At 46.9% G+C, this 13845-nt stretch overlaps 1 protein-coding gene across 1 annotated transcript; it reads left to right on the top strand.

The window, feature by feature from the left end:
• The first annotated feature begins 1649 nt into the window (after positions 1 to 1649).
• LOC119278420 lies at positions 1650 to 4947 on the top strand. The gene is made up of 2 exons (XM_037559774.1): positions 1650 to 2905; positions 4533 to 4947. Exons 1-2 carry the CDS (start codon positions 1697 to 1699, stop codon positions 4569 to 4571), a joined length of 1248 nt encoding a protein of 415 aa, XP_037415671.1. The 5' UTR covers positions 1650 to 1696; the 3' UTR covers positions 4572 to 4947.
• The last annotated feature ends 8898 nt before the right edge of the window (positions 4948 to 13845 follow it).

Raw genomic sequence — 13845 nt, 5'->3', positions numbered from 1 at the left:
TGCTAGAAGCGATCTAATCCCTTAAAACGGAAATTTTGCCCTCAAATATAACTTTTCAAGGATAAGCTAGAGATGCCATAGCAGAATTGTTTGCAGTTTTACTGCTTTTTCCGTAATTGAAAGAGACCAGTCTTTTTGATCACCGCATTCTCAACGAGAGCTCGGGGGGGAGGGGGGGTGTTCAAGTGAACCTTAGTTGCCATCGCTGTTTTCGACCCTCCTTCTTCCTACTCTCCCCATCTGGGCCGGAGAAACTCGGTGACCAAAGCTCGTCCAGCGGACAGCGGTGGCAGGATCGCTTCCTTCCTCCTCAAGGGGGCCTTCGACTCTTCCTGCGATGATGTCCCTGGACGCCTTACGTGAAGGCAGAGCCTAGATGCCGGGGTAGCGGCCCATGGGCTTTTTGTTGTTGCTGTGCGCCATGATTGAGGGGGCAAATTGGTGATAGGCCGTGGACGGTGGATCAGGGCCTCCCCCGCCCAGATCCGTCTTGTCGCGGGTGGGTTTGGCTGGGCGTCGACCGGAGGCAGTGGCTCCGCGTTTGGTGGTGGTGTGACTCCCTTCCGCTGGAGAGCTTAGTGGCAAGGTGTAGCGAAGTTTCGGTGGCGACAGTGATCGGCAAGGGGTCCTGGGCTTGCCCAATTTGGATTTGGATCTACTAGGTGTGGCTTGGTCCGTGGATGCCGACAGGCTTGGTGAAGTTGGGCCTTGGCGACCGCCGAACACCATGGTGGTCCAGGTGGTAGCGCCAACAGCTCAGCATGGAGGTGTTTGCCATTTTCGACGGTGGTGTTGGTGGCACGCGACGATGTGGCTTCATTGGTGAGGTGCTGCGTTGGCGGCGGAGCGAACCAACATGGATGGCATGCTCGATTCCTAGTGGGCAGGGGTGCATGTGTACGACGATTTAGACGAAAGTCCTGCCCGTCTTCGGTTGGTGCCAACGGTGACGATGCTTGTGGGTGTCGTCCCCTCATCGCAGGCTCCGATGTGGTGTGTCGGGACCTCACTCTGTCTCTCTCACTTGGTTGGTTGTCTCCGCGTGAAAGCCTAGGTCCAGTTTCAGATTGACAATGGTGGCGTCCTCGATGCCGTTCCTCCGTTGGGAACATTATTTGTGGAGGCACGAGTTGGAGGTTCTATGTTGCATTCCTTTGGTGACTGCCGTTGTTCTAGATTGCTTGTGAGGGGTGCTAGAGACGTCATTGCGGGTGAGTTCAAGACGATGACTTTCTCGGAGCTGTCTTAGTCTCGAGACCCACCCGTCAACTCTTTTAGGCAATCAAGGTGGTTGATGCGTCTAAAAGGATAGTTCGTTTAGAGTTGTTACTCTTTGAAGGTGAGCGGAGTTGGTTGAGACGCGTCTTTGTTGGTCTGGTTGGGACATGCTTTGATGCGTTGGAGTTGTATTTTTGTGTGCTTGAGTTTGAGTAGGTTTGCTTCTCATCGGCTGTGGTGGGAGCTTGCCTGAACCCTATGCCTTCAAACAGAAAATTACGGTATGTCATCTGCGTGCTCTAAAAAAACAAGTCCTGATTTTTTTTTGCCTTCGCCTCATCTCTGCCATCAGATCTGGATTGGACGGCAGATGTCGTGGGCTAAGTTCTGCAGCGTGTATGGACGGCAGAGGGCGACTCTGCAAAGTCACTAGTAGATCTGCGACGAAATCCCCCTCCGTCTGAAAATCCCCCAAAATATGGACGGCGACAGGCGGGCTCCGGCGGCCGCCGCCGCATCGGCGGCATCAGTGCTCGGCGACGACGACCTCCTCCGCGAGATCCTCATCCGCCTCGGCTTCCCCAACTGCCTCGTCCGCGCCGCCCTCGTCTCCCAGCGCTGGCTCCTCCACGCCTCCGACCCGGCCTTCCTCCGCCGCTTCCGCGAGCGCAACCCGCCCCGCCTCCTCGGCGTCTGCGCCGGCTACTCGGTGAGACCGTTCAAGTTCGTGCCGCTCCCGCAGCCCCCGGAGCTCGCCGCTCTCTCGCGGCGCGCGGCCTCCTCCTGCGCCTACGCCTTTGCCCGAGGAGGCCAGCGCATCGAGCACTGCCGGAACGGCCGCCTCATCGTCGAGTCCCTCCGCAAGGGAACATTCAAGCACTCGGTCCTCGCGCCGCTGCTCTCCGGGGAGCCCGAAGCGGTCCTCCCACCGATCCCGCCGCCCCGCCGTCACCCGCAGGAGCCCACTCAGGGGGCATTCACCCAGATTTTCCTGCCCGAGGATGGGGGGCGCGACGGCATCACCTTGGTGAATCTGTGGAAGGTCCGGCGAGAAGTCCGTGCGGAGGTGTACGTGCTGGGAGCCGGCGGATGGGGCGTCCCTACCACCGCCATGGCAGAGATAGAGCTCCCATACGCTGCAACCTTCTTTGCAAAAATGCTACCACCTGTCCATGGCAAGGTCTTCGTGGTGACCGGCTTTGGGTACACCCTGGGTCTAGATTTGGCCGCGGCAACGTTTGTGATGCTGCAGCTACCAGCTGGAGTGCAGTACAATTATATGCTCTCATCTGCAGAGGGTTCCGGGATCTATCTTGTCACTGCCGACCGGTTTCAGCTCAGTGTGTGGCTCCATCAGATGACAGGCGACAACCATGGTGCAGGCGGCTGGCTCTTGATGTACACGTTTTCAGTTCTCGAGGCATGCGCACGTCTTGCGGGTGACAGTTGGGTGCCTTGTGAATATCTTAATGTTGCCGCCGTTGGAGACAATGCCGACTTTGTGTTCTTGGATCATCCATCAAGCGGTGTTATCTTTTCTGTTCATCTCAATAGCAGGGTGGTTAAGAAAGTGTATCAGAGGACGGCAGATGAACATGAGTGTAGAAGTGTGGCTGTACGTATCTCTCCTGTTATGACGATCTGGCCGCCTATATTCCCAGCGCCGAACATAGGACATGATCAAGAGGTATGATCCCCATGTGCTTGATATCTTTAATATCGTCACTGAGTATGACTTATGTAATATAGGAAGGTATGCACTTTCAGTTATTTCTCTTCCTATAACATTGGATGTTGCAGTCATGTATGCTGGACATTAAGAACCTCTTTACATTTCAATAAAAAGCCCTGAAGTTTGCAGAAGTGTATTGCAAGATATCCTAAGAACTTTGGTGTGTAAACCTCTTTTCATTTCAATAAAAAAAACCCTGAGGATATGGATATTGCAAGATATTGAGCTTAGCAATTCAAACATGTAAACTTTGGTGTGCTGCAGTTGTGTAAATTAGATCTTAAAACCCTCTGTTCATTTCACTATACAAATTGAAGGTACACAACCTGTACCCCTTTCATTTTCCATGTATGAAGAAACTATAGATCTTGTAAGTACTACTTTCCATACCTATATCCTCAATAACAATGTTCTCCTTCTTGAGTGGTTTTTTTGTTGTTGCTTTTTTTAAGCCTGTCAGGCAGTTAAGCAAAAAACAGTATATCCCTGTAAATAATTATTCAAAATACAGATATGAATATGACAAGTCTTAGTAGCCTACTCCTGAAATTAGATGGAACAACAAACTTAGGTAGTGGAAATTCCTACTGATTGGTACTTTGGTAGATCTCCCTGCTGCGAACACCTGCAGAGCTTTGTATGGTTAAGCAATGGATAACCTAAGAGCAGTCCAATTCCATAAAAGGGGGACCTCTTATACATTGTTGGAATTTCTGATGTGTTTAGTAACATGTGGAAGATGTATTTGGAAGTTACATTTTCTTTGGCAGTGTGGTTAGTGATGTTTATAGCATTATAAGAAGTGGTCATGTATCCATGGTAGTGGCCATGGTCATGTATCTATGGGTAGTGCCCTTGTGCCTGACAGAGTTTTATAGCTCATCCACTGGCTTATCAGCATTTCACACGCACTTTAAGCTCAGTTTTGGTATATTGAATAGGTTCAGAAAATTCATCTCATCCCCTTCTGCATGCTTTTATAAGTGACAGTGCACCTCAATCCGTTCAAAACGTAGAGTCCTATTTTTTTTATAAGCTATCAAATTTTCATGATATGTTAAGAAGTATATATGCTCTACTGAAGTGCCCAATTGATGGTGTCTCAACAGGTCAGGTTAATGAGGATGTTGAGCATATATTTATACATTTGGCAAGTTCAGTAGTTTAGTACTCCCTCCGTCCCGAAATACTTGTCGAAGAAATGGATAAAAATGAATGTATCTAGAACTAAAATATGTCTAGATACATCAATTCGTCCGACGAGTATTTCCGGACGGAGGGAGTACATAAGATGGGAATGGTATTAGACATTTAGAGTCATTGCAAAAATGATGTTATGCAGTTAAAGTCCTTCCTATTGGTACTTCAGATCATAAGGCTGATCGTAGCTGCTGCTACTTATGAGTTTTGCACTCCAGTTCTGTTACTTTCAACAACTGTTTTATTATGAACTAACTGAAAGCATGTATTCGTTTTATTCAGCTGGTAGCATACAACCTTGTTGCTTCGCATACTAAAGCAACTAATGTGTGGCCGTTTTACTCTTGGGTCTGAACTTGCTGACCTTTGCTTCTTCGCTCAGGGGATTGTTAGGGCTGTCAGATCTCTCGACAGAAGATGACCCGGGTGTTCGAAGGCAGCTGACCAGGGCCATCGAGAGGCTCGAGGTGGTCCTGCAGCAGCTGATTCTGGCCTGCAACTCTATAAGGTGAGACTGAGCTCGAAGCGAAACCCGAGGACGCGGTTAGTAAGATCAAGAGGGATGTGCAGTGCCCGCCAGCGCCATGTATGCTATCTGCTCTGCTCTTGTTCTTGGCCTTTGACTGATTTACCTTCACATGGGCGGAGCTTTTTAGCTTGTACAACAACTAAAAATCTAGGTAAATTGATTAGTGTTGGACTGTTGGTCCAAGGATAAGCAACTTGTACTCTGTACTCATTTTCCCCCCTGTACACAGAAATTTATAGTTGTATGTGAAATTCAGATTTGTGGAACATGAGTGGGTGTAAGAGGGCATATTGTTGCTCTTCGGTTTCACTCGAGATGTCAGACATTTCTGTACAACTCATTGGTTCACCGTCATTACGATTGCCACAAAAACCGTAGTGGCCCTCGCGTGCTGCTGTTGAAAGACGTTGCCCGTTCCAAAAGAAATGGCACTAACGCTTCTTTTTTCTATTTTAATTTTTTTTCACATGCGCTTCTTTTTTCTATTTTAATTTTCTTTTTTTTTCACATTTTAATTCATGAACATTTCTTGAAAATTACGAACATTTTAAAAACTTATGAACACTTATAAAATCCTTGAATATTTTTAAAAATCCATGAACATTTTTTAAATACATTAACATTTTAAAAGTTTAAAAATAATTTTAAAGTTTGTGAACTTTATTTCAGGTTTGATTTTTTTTGAAATCCATGTTATTTTAATTCTAAAATATTTTTTGAAAAAACATGATTTTTTACTATGCAACATTTTAAAAATAAACGTTTTTAAAAAGATCCATAAACATTTTTTGATTTAATTAAAATATTCAAATAAAAGGGATTGCCAGCCTTTTATAATGTAGCAACGGAGTGATAAAAAATATGCTAAGCTAGCGAGAGGTTTATGGGCTGACTCATGTGAACGTTATAACAACAATTCCATGGTTTTTCAGCGTGGAATGATAGCCCCTGAGGGGCTCAGACGTTGAGCCAGCAACATTGTCAAAATGTATAAGGACGCCACCATCACGCACCGAACAACTCCGCTATCCTTTCAGAATAAATACCGTTTTCCACCACACCCCGGTACGATAAATTGAAAAAAAAGAATAAACACATTAACACAGCCATAACATAATGGAAACCAAGTCAGCACAGATAAAATCAAAATGAAACAACTGACCGCAACAACTTGCTCCAGAAAAAACAAATTAATCCCACGAGTGAAGAACGGAAGTGTGCGTTAGCCCTTTTTTTTTGTCATCATTTGTGTATATAGTGTACATAAAAACATCAGGTGATACCAACGCTTAGATGATCACATGACACCAATTTGAAAAAAGAATGTTTCAAAAAAATCCGGAAAAATCATGGATATTCGCAAATATGTATGTACAAACCCTTAAAAATTCAGATCCAAATTTGATATACACATTGAGAAACAAAAAAGAGAAATCTATTGTGAATAGTGTAGTTTTTCAAGTATTCATGTTTTTGTCATTATTAACACTATGCATGCTGATTTCATCTTTTCTTTTTGTTTCTCAATCTGCAATTTTAATTTGGATCTGAATTTTTTAGGGTTTATGGACACATGTTCTGTGAACATTCATGTTTGTAGTGTACGCAGCCGATGGCCTGATGGGCCTAAGAGCATCTCCACTCGTTCGGCCCCCAACACACCTGGTGAATGCGTTTTCGTGTTTCCAATGGCGGTTTTTTCGTCCTAGGGGCGATCGAGTTCCCAGCCGTGCCCCCAGGTTTCAGCCCCAGACGCCCAAAAAAATCAACTTGTCTTTCCCGCTGCCAAAAAGGCCACAAGTTCGGAGATCACCATGCCACAAGTCGGCAATCATCATGCCACAGTTCGGCAATAAAACACGGACGAAAGTTCGACGATCAAAAGGAGGGAAGAATAGGCACGGAGCGCATCCGACGTCGGGCTCCTCTGGCATGGGACTGGCCGGGGTCGGCATGGAGGCAGGCGTGCTCGGCGTCGTTGTGGCTTCTGTGCTCGGGCTGGTGGTCGGCGTCGGCACCGCTTCATTGCTCGGGCTGGGCGTCAGCGTTGTTGTCGGCGTGGGCGTTGAGGCGGTGGTCGGCGCTGGCCGGGGCATCTGGTTCAAGATGAGGCCGCGCTCTGCCAGGTACTACGCCTTGACCCGCTCGTCCATCGTCGACATGTCTGCCGCCATCAAGAACACCATTTGTTGCAGGCCGCCTGGATGATCGCCTAATGGTTTGACATGGCCTTGTCGCCGCACTCCATGTGGATGGTGGCGTAGGGGTCGACCAGCTTGCGCTCATCGAGCGACGTCTTGATCCGTCTCCAGTATGTGTCGGCGTTCTGATTCGAGCCGGTGATCGGGTCGATGCTGATGGTCTTCCTTGCTTCGGCGAGGCACTCGTCTTCCTTGGACGTCCACTTGACGCGCGGCTCGCACGGCCTGGCACTGGCCGCCCGCTTCTTCTTTCTCCCTTTCCTCACCGGCGCCGACTCCATCTCCTCCTCCGCATGTTCTTCCTCCTCCCCCTCCTCAGCATCGTCGAGCTCGTCGTTCATCACTAGTAGAAAAACAACTTTTAGTACCGGTTCGTAAGGACCTTTAGTACCGGTTCTAGAAACCGACACTAAAGGGTGGGGACTAAAGGTCTCCCCCCTTTAGTCCCAGTTCAACACGAACCGGGACCAAAGGCCCACCACGTGGCATGAGGCGCACCATGGTCTGGGGAACCTTTCAATGATTTTTTTCATTTTTTTTGAAATAAAGCAAAAACAGCCCGCCTACTGGGCCGGCACGGCCTGCATATGACTAGAAACCCAACCTCTAGTTGGGCCAGGATGCAGGCCCGTACGGACCAATAGGCCCCGGGGCAGAAGACTTGCAATAGGCCCACAAAGGCCTGCTTAGAGAGGAGCTCGACAAGGTAGCCGCGACGGGGCTTATAAACCGGTGCGAGCTCCTCTCAACTAGCGAGGTGGGACTAAACATTGTGCACTGCGGCAGCGCACCACCATTAGTACCGGTTGGTGGCTCCAACCGGTACTAAGGGGGGGGGGGGGTCTTTAGTACCGGTTGGATCCACCAACCCGTACGAAAGGCCATGACCCCTGTAGTACCGGTTGGAGCCACCAACCTGTACTATAGGTCACAAATGAACTGGGACTAATGCATAGCCATTCGAACCGGGACTAATGTGAAGGAAATATGCCCTAGAGGCAATAATAAAGTTATTATTTATTTCCTTATTTCATGATAAATGTTTATTATTCATGCTAGAATTGCATTAACCGGAAACATAATACATGTGTGAATACATACACAAACATAGTGTCACTAGTATGCCTTTACTTGACTAGCTCGCTGAATCAAAGATGGTTAAGTTTCCTAACCATAGACATGAGTTGTCATTTGATTAACGGGATCACATCATTAGAGAATGATGTGATTAACTTGACCCATTCCGTTAGCTTAGCACTTGATCATTCAGTATGTTGCTATTGCTTTATTCATGACTTATACATGTTCCTATGACTATGAGATTATGCAACTCCCGTTTAGCAGAGGAATACTTTGTGTGCTACCAAACGTCACAACGTAACTGGGTGATTATAAAGGAGCTCTACAGGTGTCTCCGAAGGTACTTGTTGAGTTGGCGCATTTCGAGATTAGGATTTGTCACTCCGATTGTCGGAGAGGTATCTCTGGGCCCACTCGGTAATGCACATCACTATAAGCCTTGCAAGCAATGTGACTAATGAGTTAGTTGCGGGATGATGCATTACATAACGAGTAAAGATACTTGCCGGTAATGAGATTGAACTAGGTATTGAGATACCAACGATCGAATCTCAGGTAAGTAACATACCGATGACAAAGGGAACAACGTATGTTGTTATGCGGTTTGACCGATAAAGATCTTCCTAGAATATGTAGGAGCCAATATGAGCATCCAAGTTCCGCTATTGGTTATTGACCAGAGACATGTCTCGGTCATGTCTACATAGTTCTCGAACACGTAGGGTCCGCATGCTTAACGTTCGGTGACGATTTATATTATGAGTTATGTGTTTTGATCTACCGAAGGTAGTTCAGAGTCCCGGATGAGATCGGGGACATGATGAGGAGTTTCGAAATGGTCGAGACGTAAATATTGATATATTGGACGACTATATTCGGACATCGGAAAGGTTCCGAGTGATTCGGGTATTTTTCGGAGTATCGAAGAGTTACGGGAATTCGCCGGGGAGTATATGGGCCTTATTGGGCTTTAGGGAAAAGAGAGAAGGGAGGCTGCACGCCCCCAAGGCCTAGTCCGAATTGGACTAGGGGGAGGGGTTGCGCCCCCTCCTTGATTCCCTCCTATTTTCCTTTTCCTTGACTCCTACTCCTACTACATGGAAGGGGGGGAATCCTACTCCTGGTGGGAGTACGACTCCCCAGGGCGCGCCATAGAGAGGGCCGGCCCCTCCCCTCCTCTCCTCCTTTATATACTAAGGCAAGGGGCACCCCATAGACACAACAATTGATCATTGATCTCTTAGCCATGTGCGGTGCCCCCCTCCACCATATTCCACCTCGGTAATATCGTAGCGGTGCTTAGGCGAAGCCCTGTGTCAGTAGCATCATCAACACCATCATCACGCCATCGTGCTGACAGAACTCTCCCGCAAAGCTCTGCTGGATCGGAGTTCGTGGGACGTCATCGAGCTGAACGTGTCCTGAACTCGGAGGTGCCATACGTTCGGTACTTGATCGGTCGGATCGTGAAGACGTACGACTACATCAACCGCGTTGTGCTAATGCTTCCGCTTTCGGTCTACGAGGGTACGTGGACTATACTCTCCCCTCTCGTAGCTATGCATCACCATGATCTTGCGTGCGCGTAGGATTTTTTTTGAAATTACTACGTTCCCAACAGTGGCATCCGAGCCAGGTTTATGCGTAGATGTTATATGCACGAGTAGAACACAAGTGAGTTCTGGGTGATACAAGTCATACTGCTTACCAGCATGTCATACTTTGGTTCAGCGGTATTGTTGGATGAAGCGGCCCGGACAGACATTATGCGTACGCTTACGCGAGACTGGTTCTACCGACGTGCTTTGCACATAGGTGGCTGGCGGGTGTCAGTTTCTCCAAGTTTAGTTAAACCGAGTGTGGCTACGCCCGATCCTTGAGAAGGTTAAAACAACACTAACTTGACAAAATCATTGTGGTTTTGATGCGTAGGTAAGAACAGTTCTTGCTCAGCTCGTAGCAGCCACGTAAAACTTGCAACAACAAAGTAGAGGATGTCTAACTTGTTTTTGCAGGGCATGTTGTGATGTGATATGGTCAAGATGTGATAAGATATAAATTGTTGTATGGGATGATCATGTTTTGTAACAGAGTTATCGGCAACTGGCAGAAGCCTTATGGTTATCTCTTTATTGCATAAGATGCAAGTGCCAAATAATTGCTTTACTTTATCGCTATGCGATAGCAATAGTTGCAAGAGCAACAGTTGGCGAGACGACTATGTGACGACACATTGATATAGATCAAGATGATGGAGATCATGGTGTCATGCCGGTGACGATGGAGATCATGACGATGCTTTGGAGATGGAGATCAAAGGCACAAGATGATGATGGCCATATCATGTCACATATTTTGATTGCATGTGATGTTTATCTTTTATACATCTTATTTTGCTTAGTTTGACGGTAGCGTTATACGATGATCTCTCACTAAATTTCAAGGTATAAGTGTTCTCCCTGAGTATGCACCATTGCGAAAGTTTTTCGTGCTGAGACACCACGTGATGATCGGGTGTGATAAGCTCTACGTTCAAATACAACAGGTGTAAGACAGTTTTACACACGCAGAATACCCAGGTTAAACTTGATGAGCCTAGCATATGTAGATATGGCCTCGGAACACTGAGACCGAAAGGTCGAGCGTGAATCATATAGTAGATATGATCAACAGAATGATGTTCACCATTGAAAACTACTCCATCTCACGTGATGATTGGACATGGTTTAGTTGATTTGGATCACGTGATCACTTAGATGATTAGAGGGATGTTTATCTAAGTGGGAGTTCTTAAGTAAAATGATTAATTGAACTTTAATTTATCATGAACTTAGTCCTGATAGTATTTTGCAAATAATGTTGTAGATCAATAGCTCGCGTTGTTGCTTCCCTATGTTTTATATGTGTTCCTAGAGAAAACTAAGTTGAAAAATGATAGTAGCAGTGATGCGGACCGGGTCCGTGATCTGAGGTTTATCCTCATTGCTGCACAGAACAATTATTTGTTGGGGAACGTAGCAGAAATTCAAAAATTTTCTTACGTAACACCAAGATCTATCTATGGAGAGACCAGCAACGAGTAGATAGGGGAGTGCATCTACATACCCTTGTAGATCGCTAAGCGGAAGCGTTCAAGTGAACGGGGTTGATGGAGTCGTACTCGTCGTGATTCAGATCACCGATGATCCTAGTGCCGAACGGACGGCACCTCCGCGTTCAACACACGTACAGCTCGACGATGTCTCCCACGCCTTGATCCAGCAAGGAGAGAGGGAGAGGTTGAGGAAGACTCCATCCAGCAGCAGCACAACGGCGTGGTGGTGATGGAGGAGCGTGGCAATCCTGCAGGGCTTCGCCAAGCACCTACGGGAGAGGAGGAGGTGTCACGGGAGGGAGGGAGGCGCCAAGGGCTCAGGTATGGATGCCCTCCCTCCCCTCCACTATATATAGGGGCAGGGGAGACGGGGGAGGCGCAGCCTTGCCCCTTCCTCCAAGGAAGGGGTGCGGCTAAGAGGGGGGGAGGAGTCCATCCTCCCCAAGGCACCTCGGAGGTGCCTTCCCCCTTTAGGACTCTCCCCTTTTTCCTATATCTTGGCGCATGGGCCTCTAGGGGCTGGTGCCCTTGGCCCATGTAGGCCAAGGCGCACCCCCTACAGCCCATGTGGCCCCCCGGGGCAGGTGGCCCCACCCGGTGGGCCCCCGGGACCCTTCCGGTGGTCCCGGTACAATACCGATGACCCCGAAACTTGTCCCGATGGCCGAAACAGGACTTCCTATATATAAATCTTTACCTCCGGACCATTCCGGAACTCCTCGTGACGTCCGGGATCTCATCCGGGACTCCGAACAACATTCGGTAACCACATACAAGCTTCCTTTATAACCCTAGCGTCATCGAACCTTAAGTGTGTAGACCCTACGGGTTCGGGAGACATGTAGACATGACCGAGACGTTCTTCGGTCAATAACCAACAGCGGGATCTGGATACCCATGTTGGCTCCCACATGTTCCACGATGATCTCATCGGATGAACCACGATGTCAAGGACTCAATCGATCCCGTATACAATTCCCTTTGTCTATCGGTATGTTACTTGCCCGAGATTCGATCGTCGGTATCCAATACCTTGTTCAATCTCGTTACCGGCAAGTCACTTTACTCGTTCCGTAACACATCATCCCGTGATCAACTCCTTGGTCACATTGCGCATATGATGATGTCCTACTGAGTGGGCCCAGAGATACCTCTCCGTTTACACGGAGTGACAAATCCCAGTCTCGATCCGCATAAAACAATAGATACTTTCGGAGATACCTGTAGTGCACCTTTATAGTCACCCAGTTATGTTGTGACGTTTGATACACCCAAAGTACTCCTACGGTATCCAGGAGTTACACGATCTCATGGTCAAAGGAAGAGATACTTGACATTGGCAAAGCTCTAGCAAACGAACTACACGATCTTTTGTGCTAGTCTTAGGATTGGGTCTTGTCCATCACATCATTCTCCTAATGATGTGATCCCGTTATCAACGACATCCAATGTCCATAGCCAGGAAACCATGACTATCTGTTGATCACACCGAGCTAGTCAACTAGAGGCTCACTAGGGACATATTGTGGTCTATGTATTCACACGTGTATTACAATTTCCGGATAATACAGTTATAGCATGAATAAAAGACAATTATCATGAACAAGGAAATATAATAATAATACTTTTATTATTGCCTCTAGGGCATATTTCCAACAGTCTCCCACTTGCACTAGAGTCAATAATCTAGTTCACATCGCCATGTGATTAACACTCACAGGTCACATCGCCATGTGACTAATACCCAAGAGTTTACTAGAGTCAGTAGTCTAGTTCACATCACTATGTGATTAACACTCAATGAGTTTTATGTTTGATCATGTTGCTTGTGAGAGAGGTTTTAGTCAACGGGTCTGAACCTTTCAGATCCGTGTGTGCTTTACAAATCTCTATGTCATCTCCTAGATGCAGCTACCACGCTCTATTTGGAGCTATTCCAAACAACTGTTCTACTTGGAGCTATTCTAAATTATTGGTCCATTATATGTATCTGGTCTCTCTACTCAGAGCTATCCGGATAGGTGTCAAGCTTGCATCGTCGTAACCTTTACGACGAACTCTTTTACCACCTCCATAATCAAGAAAATTCCTTAGTCCACTAGTTACTAATGATAACTTTGACCGCTGTCCTGTGAGCCATTCTTGGATCACTCTTGTACCCCTTGACTGACTCATGGCAAGGCACACTTCAGGTGCGGTACACAGCATAGCATACTGAAGAGCCTACGTCTTAAGCATAGGGGACGACCTTCGTCCTTTCTCTCTATTCTGCCGTGGTCGAGCTTTAAGTCTTAACTTCGTACCTTACAACTCAGGCAAGAACTCCTTCTTTGAATGGTCCATCTTGAACACCTTCAAGATCATGTCAAGGTATGTGCTCATTTGAAAGTATTATTAAGCATTTTGATCTATCCTTATAGATCTTGATGCTCAATGTTCAAGTAGCTTAATCCATGCTTTCCATTGAAAAACACTTTCAAAATAACCCTATATGCTTTCCAGAAATTCTACGTCATTTCTGATCAACAATATGTCAACAACATATACTCATCAGAAATTCTATAGTGCTCCCACTCACTTCTTTGGAAATACAAGTTTCTCATAAACTTTGTACAAACCCAAAATTTTTGATCATCATCAAAGCATACATTCCAACTCCGAGATGCTCACTCCAGTCCTTAGAAGGATTGCTGGAGCTTTGCATACTTATTAGCATCTTTCGGGATTGACAAAACCTTCCGGTTGTATCACATACAACCTTTCCTCATTAAAATTGTCGAGGAAACAATGT

The sequence above is a fragment of the Triticum dicoccoides genome, chromosome 3B, assembly GCF_002162155.2.
Source record: "Triticum dicoccoides isolate Atlit2015 ecotype Zavitan chromosome 3B, WEW_v2.0, whole genome shotgun sequence".
In the NCBI taxonomy this organism is placed as follows: Eukaryota; Viridiplantae; Streptophyta; class Magnoliopsida; order Poales; family Poaceae; genus Triticum; species Triticum dicoccoides.
Note: the sequence above shows the minus strand (reverse complement) of the source record. Positions and strands in the feature narration are given on the sequence as shown.